The 12,242-nt window shown below is 43.0% G+C and overlaps 1 protein-coding gene across 10 annotated transcripts in view; it reads right to left on the bottom strand.

The window, feature by feature from the left end:
• plekha7a (pleckstrin homology domain containing, family A member 7a) overlaps positions 1–12,242 on the bottom strand; it is a 176,388-nt gene that overhangs the window by 121,827 nt on the left and 42,319 nt on the right. Inside the window, exon 1 of one of the 10 annotated variants that reach the window (XM_080436726.1) lies at positions 6,368–7,678. The exons of the other annotated variants lie outside the window; for them this stretch is intronic. Coding sequence (XP_080292852.1) covers positions 6,368–6,438 — 71 coding nt within the window. The 5' untranslated portion in view covers positions 6,439–7,678. Of the gene's footprint in view, positions 1–6,367; positions 7,679–12,242 lie in introns of those variants that run through there. 10 annotated transcript variants of the gene reach the window in all.

Below are 12,242 nucleotides of genomic sequence, written 5' to 3'. Positions count from 1 at the left end.
CCAAATTGTCAAATAACATAAGAAAGAGACAAAAATTGTGAAAATAGCCGATCTACAAGCTCACAACGCCTCGCTTTGCGTGGAATCAGGGTGGGGGGGTCCCCAGTTCAAATATGTTCAAATATGATTCTTTTGGGGGTCGCGGCATGAAAAGGTTGAGAACCACCTGTCTACATAGTAGTATTCATACTGATAGTAGAGTCTCTTCATGTCTAAATGGACATATACTCACAGTCTGTGTATGTAGAAGTGGCGTGTAAGGTCCCATCATCTTTGTAATATCTACACCACAGGTCTGTAATCCCTACCTTCTACATGTGCATTACATTTCCCTCATGTATCTCTAGATGCTGGAGGTATTTGACAAAGATCAGTAGGTTCTGAGCACACGGCTATGCACCTTAATGCACAATTTAATGCTCCAGCACACTCATCTTCACACACTGTTATCCACAGGGAACAGAGACCAGATTCAGCTCAATGATTTGAACAGAGTTGACAGGAAAGCACTGTCACATAATTAATGTTCACACCTTGTATGTGCACGCACGCACGCACGCACGAGCGCACGCACACACACTAGGGCATTCACGAATAGTGATTTTTAGCATTCGACTTATTCGACCTATAAGTATTCGAATATTCGATTAATCGATTTGATTATAAAAATATGCCAATGGCATTGACGACTCGACTCAAGGAATGCGAGTCGACGTCAGGCTCCTCGCCCGAGGGACAACCTCACATACAGAATGAAATGATTTGACAACAATCAACCATGAATGGATTAGGAAAACTACCAACACCAGAGCTCACAGCTGCGTGTCTGCTGTAGAAAAGCCACTGAAAAAATATTATTTTTCGGAATAATCGACTTTGATGTACAGTGGTCGAATAGTGGTTTGATAGTCGAATATTCGATTATTCTGTTAATGGCCTAACACACACACACGCACACACACACACACACACATACTATGTAAGCAAGTACGTAGCCAGTGTTTGTGCAAGTGCGTGCGTGTATATTAGAGGCAGTTCAGGGCTGTAAAAGGATTGAGTCAGGTGTCACAGCAGGGGGTGGAGACAGCAGATTGACTGAAAGCATATGGAAGCCCAACACAACACACACAAACACACGCGCACAGAAATTACTATGCAGAAATCCTCACAAATTTGCATCTCTGATAGTTCAACCGATACCCAACTCAAGATGTGGTGCATTTAATTGTATGACAACACATGACTTTTGCCAACCTCTGTTGTCAACCACAGAAATGCTGTCGTGCCGGAAAATACCAAACAGCCATTAAATTATTTCAATCAAGCAACTCCATAATAGGCATGGTTTAATAAGCTTATGTTATGAAACACCGACTCCACTCTGCATGCTATATTACCCACATCAAATCCACTACACAGGTAGTCTCTGAACAGCCAATCGAATCTAATCGTCAATAGGTCATGCGCAAAATCTGTGTGCGCTTAGTTACCCACAGTCATGCGTTATTATACATACACACAAACCTACGCGCAGTCAATATTTTCAGCATGGCACACACACACACACACACAATATTATCAGCCACTCATTAAGCCTTCACCTTAAGCACTCACCTTATGCATGTGTGACTTACTAACTTACTGGCTGACTGACTGGCCGGCTGGCCGGCTGGCTGACGGCTTATATAGGATTAGAGTGCCAGGAGTGTTTCCTCTGCCCGGCGAGGGAATGCAGTGTACACGGAGAGACGTGAGAGCATGCGATAGAGAGAGGAGAAAACAAGCAGAGGAATGGGGTGGTACAGCGTCTGGGGCGGAGTGTGTGCAAGCTTTGTGTTGACAGGTGAAGTAATCATTAACTAATCCTGACCTAGCCACAGGGATCACAGTACACAGTCAAAATCCTCCTCAGTGTTAATTTAAGTCTCGAGAATGTGTAAATGTAATGGATAAATTCATACTGAGGATATACACACACACACAACCTAGTAAACTTACAGAGAATAGAATATCACACAGATGGATTTTTTCCCCCCTTCTCAGTACAGACAGGTGTAGAGAGACAGGGGTCATGAGGAGTCAAACCTGTGACATAAAGACTGGGGCTATTTGTCTTTCATCCTATTACTGAGCAGGTGTACTGTCCAGTCAAGGCTTTTTTTCCCACTCAACTCCTATACATTGTCCTATAGCAATTCCCTCTTATGCCTAATTACTTCATTATACTTGATCAGAAAATCAATTGTGCTTCAAACCTATATTATCCCATTAATACCGTGAACGCATCTGTGTCATTTTAAGATTTCTTTGGCTGTTCAAAAAATTGCAGATATACAAGCTCATAGCGCGGCACCGGGCTATGAGCTTGTAGATCTGCTATTTTTGAAAAATCGTGAAAATGTGTGCAAATCTTTGAATATATATATATTTTTAAGCGAACATTTGTAACTCAAATCTTTGCTTCTGGAAGGGGTCTTCAACAGGGGGTCCGGGACCCCTAGGGGGTCCTCAGAGTTACTACAGGGGGTACGCCAAATCTTTGTGTGGTATGATTTCGTTTTTTTTACCTTAACCACTTGAACTCTAGCATCCCTTTTCTGAGGAGAACTTTAGCCAAAAATAGCAGATCTACAAGCTCACACAGCCTCGCGCGGTGAGACGTTGTGAGCTTGTAGATCGGCTTTTTGGCAAAAAAGGTATAGGTGTAGAGGGAAAAAAGGGCAGACCCAGAGTTTAATCAAAAAATCAGTTTTACACAATATAGAGGGGGTCCCTGCTTCATCTCTCTCTCAGCTAGGGGGGTCCTTGGCCTGAAAACGTTGAAGACCGCTACTGTAGAATACAACAGGTAGAACATCGTTAATGTGAGTCAGATAATCCAGTGTGGGAGACTAGTGAACAAAATTGGTGATCGTTTTGGACATGGCGGTTATTTCCTGGATTCCAGTGATTTCTCTTCATCCTCTCTCTTTCCTCCTCTGCCGCTCTCTCCCCCTCAACTCAATCTTCCTCATTCTCTCTCCCTCTCTCCGAATGCGTTTCTCGGTCTGTCAGTCTGTTTCTCTCTCTCTCTCTCTCTCATTCTGCCTCTAGCTCAGCAGGCCAGCTCATCCAAGAGGTCAGTGACCTGCCTGGAAGACTGAGGCTTGAGTCAGTCACTAAAGTTTCTTCGCCTCCCTCTTTCACCACCTCATTATACGCACACAGTAAAATCCTAATTTTAAAACAATTGGGTACGTTCTCACACTCTCAGATTGAAATTAGCATTCAGGATTTTTTTTTACTGTGCACAGAACCCCTCCGGCTACCTACAACACACACACACCACCCACTGCTCTCACACAGATCACATTAACCCATTTAGACCGGGAACGCATCTGTGTGTCATTCTTCTTTGGGCTGTTCAAAAATAGCAGATCTACAAGCTCATACAGTGGCACCGAGTGCCGCGCTACGAGCTTGTAGATCTGCTATTTTGGAAAAATCTTGATTTTTTTTTTTGAAAATCGAACATTTGTAACTCAAATCTTTGCTTCTGGGGGATTCTACATGTCTTTTCTGAAAAACGTATGTTTCTATAATCAGTGGTTCTCACGTTTTCATGTCGTGGACCCCCATCTCAAAATATGTTGTTCCAGGGACCCCAGAAGCAAAGATTTGAGTTACAAATGTTCCATTTAAAAAAAATATATATATACTACATTCAAATATTCGCAGAAATGTTCAAGATTTTTCAAAAATAGTAGATCTACAAGCTCAGAGTGCCGCGCTATGACCTTGTAGATCTGCAAATTTTGATTGCCAAAGATATCTTAAAATGACAAATGCTTTCCCGGTCTTAAAGGGTTAATAATTCCATACACACCCATTTCACATACCGCCAACCAATTGACACGTGAATTTTAGGCAAACTTTTTAAAACGTCACGGAAAATGACAACAACAACAAAAAAGAGTTCCAACTTCCATCTCAGAGGAGCTTAAAAATGTTTGAGACATCAGGAGAATTTTATTCAAACGCGCCTTTTTCCTTTCAGCTCTCTTCTAATGTCATACCACATTACTGACATAAATGGTTTTTTTTGCTTAAAAGCCAGTTGCTGACAAAGTCACAGGGAAATTGCGGCACATTGCGTCACATCGCAATGCCTAGTGACCTTGTAGGTTGGCAATTTTAAACATTTCTTTGGATTTTTTTTCCAAAGATATTCAAAATATTCGCCAATAATTACATGGTTAAAATGGCTAAACAGATGCATTATACCACTCTTTCTTGTACACACACAGTTATTGATATACACAGACACAGTTTACACACACACACACACACACACACACACACACACACACACACACACACACACACACACACACACACACACACACACACACACACACACACACACACACACACACACACACACACAGTGCGTATAATCGCACATACATGCATGCACCATTTCTTCAATGATATTACACTCTGTACTCATCTCCTCATACAGGTATGATGTAGGGAAATGTTAGTGCTGTATCACCATGCCAGTGGTTACAGCATCAGACCGAGGAAGAGGAGAAGGGGGAAGTGGGGGGAAGGGGGGAAGGGGGTCCGTTCACCCCTCAGGGAATGAGGATTGATGGTGTTCATTTGTGAGTGGGTCACATCTGCAACACTGATAAATGTAATGATGTCATTATGCCTTTCTGTGTGCAAGGGTGTGTGCATTGCACATGCAAGCCTTGGTGTGTGATAGTGTGCGTTTTATGTGCCTACGCTATCTGTCTGTACGTCTGTGTGTGTGTGTGTGTGTGTGTGTGTGTGTGTGTGTGTGTGTGTGTGTGTGTGTGTGTGTGTGTGTGTGTGTGTGTGTGTGTGTGTGTGTGTGTGTGTGTGTGTGTGTGTGTGTGTGTGTGTGTGTCGCGCTCACGCTGTACTGTATGTCTGTTTGCCAGCTGAGTGTGTGAGTCTCTGTGTGTGTGAGTGTAAGTATGACAGATGAGCTGTCTATACACTATAGCCTCCAGCCAGAATTGTTTGGAAACTACAAATAAGTTTATTTAGGAAAAACAGAAGCCTATTTGTTGAATAAAACACATAGTAAAAACCTCAGTGTTCATTTATCCATTTGCAACCAAAAGTCCATTCGGTAACATTTTTGAACAACTTTCCCACAAAGGGAAAGGGTTCCCTGTAAATCTGTACGTCAAAGAATGAGGCAGTGTCTGGGAAAACAGCTGTTGGGCTCGTGATGTCACAGTCATGTCCGGACAAAGCCTCCCAAAGCACCTTCACAGGTGAACAATAATGCAGGTGAGACAACACTGACCAGTAAAAGCCGTTGGTTCGGCGACTTTTATTTCAGTTCACACACACAAAACCAGTTCCCTCCTTTTCTGTTGATGCCGGGCACAAAACAAACATACCAGACAAACCAGTTCGGCCACTATCACTCCCTCAGGGAAACAAAGAGAAACCCTTCAACTATCAAAGGCTTATTGCCAATCGCATAATTCAAAATCTCAGATGAATGCATCCTGAGGTTAATTTCGTTAATTACTGCAATAAAAATTGCTGATGGTCTGGATTATTGTCCCTGAGGCACACCTCAGCAGAGTTTTCCAATTGCCAAAATAAGACAAAATGACAATCAGCAGCAATTTCTAGATTAGACAAACGGCAGATAAATGATGACAACTTATGAAGCGACACACAGCACATATCGGACAAGGATAATGGAACTTTGCATACAGCACAAATACCATAAAAAACACAGCAGACTATAAATATCTCTGAAACTCCCGTTTTCTTTGGTCAGAAAAAAGTGATACAACCGTATACCTCATACCTCACCGATTCCAATATCAGATACATTTTTAAGCTACGCTGACTGTGGGTGGGGAACACTAGGCCTGTCACAATTATTACATAATCGTCTGATCGCAATTATTTTATATCATCGCAATTATTTTTGCATAATCAAGTCATAATCAATTCCATGTTAAAAAATGTCATATTTTTTTTTAAATGTCAAAAATAGTGGAAATAGCCAATCTATAAGCTCAAAACACGTCGCGATGCGACGCGTTTTGAGCTTATAGATCGGCTATTTCCACTATTAATGTTTATTTTTAAGTATAAAGTAATTAAATATGTGTTATTTGTCATATCTGACCTGTGAAACTTTTGTTTCCGAAAGCTAAAAGCCAAACAGAAATGTCATTTCTATTCATAATGTTCCATTAATTTCCAACGACAGAAACACAACTAAAATCGTTAATCGCAATTACCGTATTTGAGTGACAATTATTCGTCAACTTAAATTTGCAATGGTGACAGCCCTAGGGAACACGTGACGGTTGTTAATACCCACCTGCAGGGTGCATGGTAGAAGGGATGACCGGGGTGAGGCAGGTGATTGCAGTATCCGGTTTGGCTCCACATGGTTCACGCTCTGGTCCTTCCACTTGATTACAACTCAAAAGTGTTCCTCTCTCTCAGCTGTGTGCTGCTGTGTGCCGACTCTGATCCTTATGTCTGTGTGTGTGGACCCACGCTCCGGGAAGGGTGGCTCAGGCAAATTAATCAGCTGTGCCCTCTCCCTGTCTTGACTCGTTCCATGGGAGGGAAAGAGAGATGGTGGGGAAGGGGGGCACCGCACGGTTGAGAAGAGGGGATGCAGAGAAAATTAGCCCGTAAAGAAACTAGGGAGGGGCTAAGGAGAGGGAGAGATAGAGAGAGAAGAGGGAGAGAGAGAGAGAGAGGGGGGATGTGGTCGGCTAACGGATAAGGCTTGGTGTGGTTTTGCACACCTGGAAATTCAGCTCTCCTCCTCCTGCACTCCTCCTCCACAGCTCAGGATGGGGTCACGAACGAATGCCCCTGGCGATCTCTGACATCATGTCTGTCCTTTGATCCAGCTCGTGTCTGGTTTCTCCCGAGTGTCCCAGGTGTATCCGAGGCTATTATGGGCTCTCTCACACAAGCTGAAATTGGGGCTGGGCTGTGTTTCTGACGCGTTAGATCAGATGCATCCGTTTTTTTCCGCCTCTCCGCAGCCTTTTTTTTTTGGCTCTTATCTCCAGGGGTCTTCGTCCACTCAGGTTTGTCCGTTGCGGTGCCGCCGCGGCTCAGAGGCCTCTGGGGGGAACGGTCCGGCAAGAATCTCAATTTCTCCAGAGCTTATCTGCGACGGGCTTCAACACAAGACTTTTACCTTCATGACATTTCACATAATCTCTGCAGTCTTCTGACCTTTTAAAAACATACATACATTCAGCATCAGCCCCTCATAGCAGCATCTCCCCAAAGTCTTGCACTTGTACTCTACCTGCCACGATCACGGGCTCAAGACATTGAAGCCATAACATTCACAGTCTTCCCCCAAAGTCCACAGGTGCCCAGAGTCCCAGTTGTGTCAAAAAACAGTGTTTAAATCCAGAGTGCGCCGCTCTATCTCTTGACTCTGATCAGCCTCTGAGGCAGGCGGCAGAAGCCATTCTCTCTCTCTCTCTCTCTCTCGCTCTCTCTCTCTCTGTCTATCTATCTATCTATCTCTCGCTCTCTGATTGCCAGATCCCCACAGGCAGCCCAGCTTCATCGCACAACTACCTTCACCACCATCTCAGTGCTGCTTGGAGCCCAGCGACTGGACACACACACACACACACACACACACACACACACACACCGAGCGCGATAAGAGAGTGCGCGAGAGAGAGATAGAGGGAGGGGAGAGAGCGAGAGAGAGAGAGAGAGAGAGAGAGGCAGGAGGTGTCACAGAGAGGGACAGAGAGTAAGTGCTCAAAAGAAAAAAGGGAGAGAAAGAGAGAGAGAGAGAGAGAGAGAAAGAGAGAGAAGGGTGAGAGGAAGGTAAACAGAGCAGAGCTGCATTCCTTTTCCTGCCTCATGCTCATCTGGCAGCAGAAGCACCGCTGAGACAGAGAGAGAGAGAGAGAGAGAGAGAGGGGGGGAGGAAGCGAGTGAGAGGAAAAGCTGAGACTGAGAAAGAAGTTAGAGAAATATGGAGAGTGAAAGGGGAGACAGAAAGAAGAAAGAGGCAGAGGGAAGGCAAAACAAAACTGTTTTGTGTACTAGTGACACACACACACACACACAGATTTCAAGGACCTTCATAACTCTGAGAGTGTACAAATAGACCCGGAGTTACACACCCGTAAGGGGCCATTTGGAACCCCCTCACGGCGCGCACGCGCGCACACACACACACACACACACACACACACACACACACACACACACACACACACACACACACACACACACACACACACACACACACACACACACACACACACACACACACACACACACACACACACACACACACACACAAGCATTGGTCTGCCATGAGCAGCTGTGCAGGTCGGCTGCCAGCAGCCTGTGTGTGTGCTGTGCAGGCTGCAGGTGAGAGGTCACCTCTGTGCAGCCTCGGTGAAGACGACGTCCTGCGTCCTTGGAGAGCTGCTCTGCTCTCCGCTGTGAGAGAGCTGTGTAAGACCACAGTCACCCTGCTGCAAGGTCACAGGTTCACTCCCCGTAATAAAGATGTCACTTAGGCTTTTTACCAGGTTGCAGACCTGGTCTGATGCACTCTAGCTAGTAGTGACTTTTGCGCGACTTTTTCCTCATTGGCTGTTTTTTTTTGGCCAATGAGGGCTCAATGTACTCTCGGAATATGGGATCTCAAGACGACCCGCAATACTGTGTTCGGCCACTGTATGTAACTCTATGGTAAGTGGCGCTGTTGCTCAATGTCCTCTCCGAATATGGAATCTAAAAACGTTGCCATGTTTTGTGAGAGAAATAAGCAACCTGGTATAATATGACTGTGTCATATTTTATTTAATTTTTATGGGCACTTTTTAACCCATTCAATCCGGGAACGCATCTACAAATGTCTTCTAAATCCTAACAGGTTTCTGATAAACGTATGTTGCTATATCAGGTGGTGCTCAAACTTTTTCATGTCGAGGACCCCCAAAATTAAATGTATTTGGACGCCGACCCCATCTCAAAATATTTAGTTCCAGGGACCCCCAGAAGCAAAGATTTGAGTTGCAAAATGCGAATTTTATAAAATAGCAGATCTACAAGCTCATAGCGCGGCAATGAGCTTGTATATCTGCTATTTTTGAATAGCCAAAATATAAAATAATGGTTATAGCTAAATTCTAAAATGACACAGATGCGTTCCCGGTTAGAATGGGTTAACTCTGAACTATGAGGATTTTACCGTGTAGGTTTCTATTGTAATTGAGAAAACGCAAGAAATCCAGCTCCAAAAAGGTCAGCTTTGAGACCCATAATAGCCGATACATCATTCAACAGCGACTATTAAATGTCTGCTGTCATTACAGACACTCTGGATAAGACTGTCGAGCCACATAGCAGCCACATGGTATAAAATGACCACTACGTTCTCTGTGCCGTAGGTCAAAGTCTAGATTTGTAATCTGGTTTCAAGAGAGAGAGAGAGAGAGTTTAAACAGTCTGAGGGAGTTAATGTTTAGAGGTTTGGGCTTTCATTTAGAAACGTTGCAGAGCTGCTGAACAATGCCTCCATAAGCTCTATTTAAATAGAGAGAGGGTATATTCCACTCTCCTTAGCATTCTCATTATTTACTGAGAAAGAACGAGAGAGCAAATAGGAGGCACAGGGAAGAAAGCTCTGGTAGTATTTGATACTATAGGCCAGGCAGGAAGGTTGCTGGACAATCAAAGTGGACTTGAAGGATCCCTGGCTAATAAGATTTAATACATTATAACTGCCCTATGTAACTAAAATAAGAAATTAAAAACACCTTAAATATTTTATCTATTATATAAATAGTACTTCTTTCACTCAATAGGGACGGCTCCCGTCGCAAGTTGATGATGTCATTTGTCCATGTGTGGGCCAGCCCTATGGAATGTATGGAATGCATGTGCTAACAAAAAACAACTTAATACTTCCTAAAGTTAATAAATTAGCAATATTTGAAACACGTTTTATCGGCATAATGCATTCCATAAATTCCATAGGGCTGGACCACACATGGGCAAATGACATCATCAACTTGCGACAGGATACAGAAGACGTACTATTTCTGAAATAAATCAAACTAAAAATTTTTTTTATTGAACTACAAATTTACTTATTGACTAAATTTTGGCAAAAACAAGCCACATTCAACTGCCCATAACTATCGAACGGATTATCCCGACGGCTGTCTGTGATATCTGTATCTGTCGGCCCGTGTCTATTTTTGCCCATATATGGAGCTGACTGATTTGTTTGTGGCTGATGCCATGACGACACATTTAGGTTAGACAACACACTCCAGATTTGGGTGCAGCTGCATTAGGAACTCCTTATATGGTTATGGCTGAGTCAGAGTGATGTCAGAGGTCCGTCCGCCGGCCGGTTTGCCCGCCCTCCTATTATCCTATTTTAATATAGGATGTGTTTAGTGTTGCTGTGAATGCCATGCCATCCCGTCACATACAGAGAATGTGGTCTGTGTGAATCTAATGGAAAAGTGGACATATTTGACTATTTCAGGACCACACTGGAAATAAGTGTTTCATTACACGTTATGTGTTCATCCTGGGTTGAAGTTGTATCTATATTGTGTTGAAACTTTCTTTTGTCAAAATGAAATCAATCAATCAATAGTAAATAAAACATTTCAGCCAGAACTTTCAAAAGGCATTTGATACTTGAGCTGACCCCCGAGTCACAGCAATTAATTATTGAGTGAGTACACACAGAGCGGGACGAATTATAATGTCACGGAGCTGACTCGACCCATTCTCACCCCAAGGAATAACATTTCGCTCCACAAAAAGTGAGGGTTCTATGGCTGTATCTGTAGGCTATATTGGAATACATGCAATATTCCATATACATCAGCCATCCTATTGTAGGGCTACATGCGTGAATGTCTTTCTCCCTTTTTGTTTTCTATTATAGATGAAGATAGCGGGAGTTGCAGTCAGTGGGAAATGCAGGCAGCCGCAGAGAAGATAACAGACAGATGTGACTGGAACGGATATGAATAAAATACAAATATTTTGTACAGATATTTACATACTGTTAAGAGTATAAATAAACAATAAACAAAGTCATTTGTTTTCCTAATCAGACAGTTGACAGATGACTTAATGAATACAACCCATTCTCATCTAGTCAAGGTGCAAAACATTTGGCTGAGGTCAGGTTTGGCAGGTTCCAGGTTACAGAGTCACATCAACATTAGTGACCTATCTTATGCTGTGACTCAAGAGTCTGTTGGCCGAACCACAGACTTTTTTCAAGTTGCTAAAATGCAGGATTACAATGACAGACTGCAGACAATAATCCAACGTCCAGCAGACTTTTCAAGAATGCAGTTGCTGACAGATTCTACTCGCCCCGTCATTTATTTCAACCTTCCATCAAAGATGTGTTCGACTGAATGATGGTTAGCCACTCAAACCCTATATATACACTTCATGGTGCGTCAAATAAATAGCGCCGCAACGTGGTGCTTTGTTAGCTTGTAGCTCTACTATTTTCACCAAACTGAACATAATCAACATAATTTGCCATATGTTTACCTGTTTTTGCTGAATCTATGCCCACATTAGAGATGCTAGGGTTTAATTGGTTAAAGCAACTCAAATGTGCGCTTTCTTTTTTACAAATCTCTACACATTTTTGCATTTACATTTTGGATGATTATTTCGTCAAATTCGATATTTGTAATACTGAAATATCGTGACTATGGAAAAATCCATATCAAACAAGCCTACTAAGCAAGACGTCGTCATTTTTCTCCTTTACAACAAAGGGACAACAGTGTTGCAGTCACACCTGACAGAGAAGAACGTAAAGCCAGACAGAACGAGACACAATATAACTACTGTGTCCGTTTTGTACTTACTAAAGGGACAGTATTGCTGCTGGAGGGAGACAGGGGTCGTCCTACAAGAGATGTTACAGTAGGTCATGACATTCATAAGCGCCACTAAACACATTTCCCGTCGACAAATCACATGAGTCAGTTCTGCTCACAGTCCACTAGGGGCACAATCAACCCCTAATTGAATCTCACAGAGGTGAATTACTACTGATGCAAGGAACAAACTGGACCATATGAACCACTAGCTCTGTGTACAGATGCCCCCTGTGTATTCAGTTTGATGACAACTGAAAACTACTTTGCATGAGTTTGTATGTAGGATAACATGTACTCAGTACAAAA

The sequence above is a fragment of the Gymnoscopelus braueri genome, assembly GCF_963280865.1.
Source record: "Gymnoscopelus braueri genome assembly, chromosome: 9".
NCBI classification, from domain to species: Eukaryota; Metazoa; Chordata; class Actinopteri; order Myctophiformes; family Myctophidae; genus Gymnoscopelus; species Gymnoscopelus braueri.
Note: the sequence above shows the minus strand (reverse complement) of the source record. Positions and strands in the feature narration are given on the sequence as shown.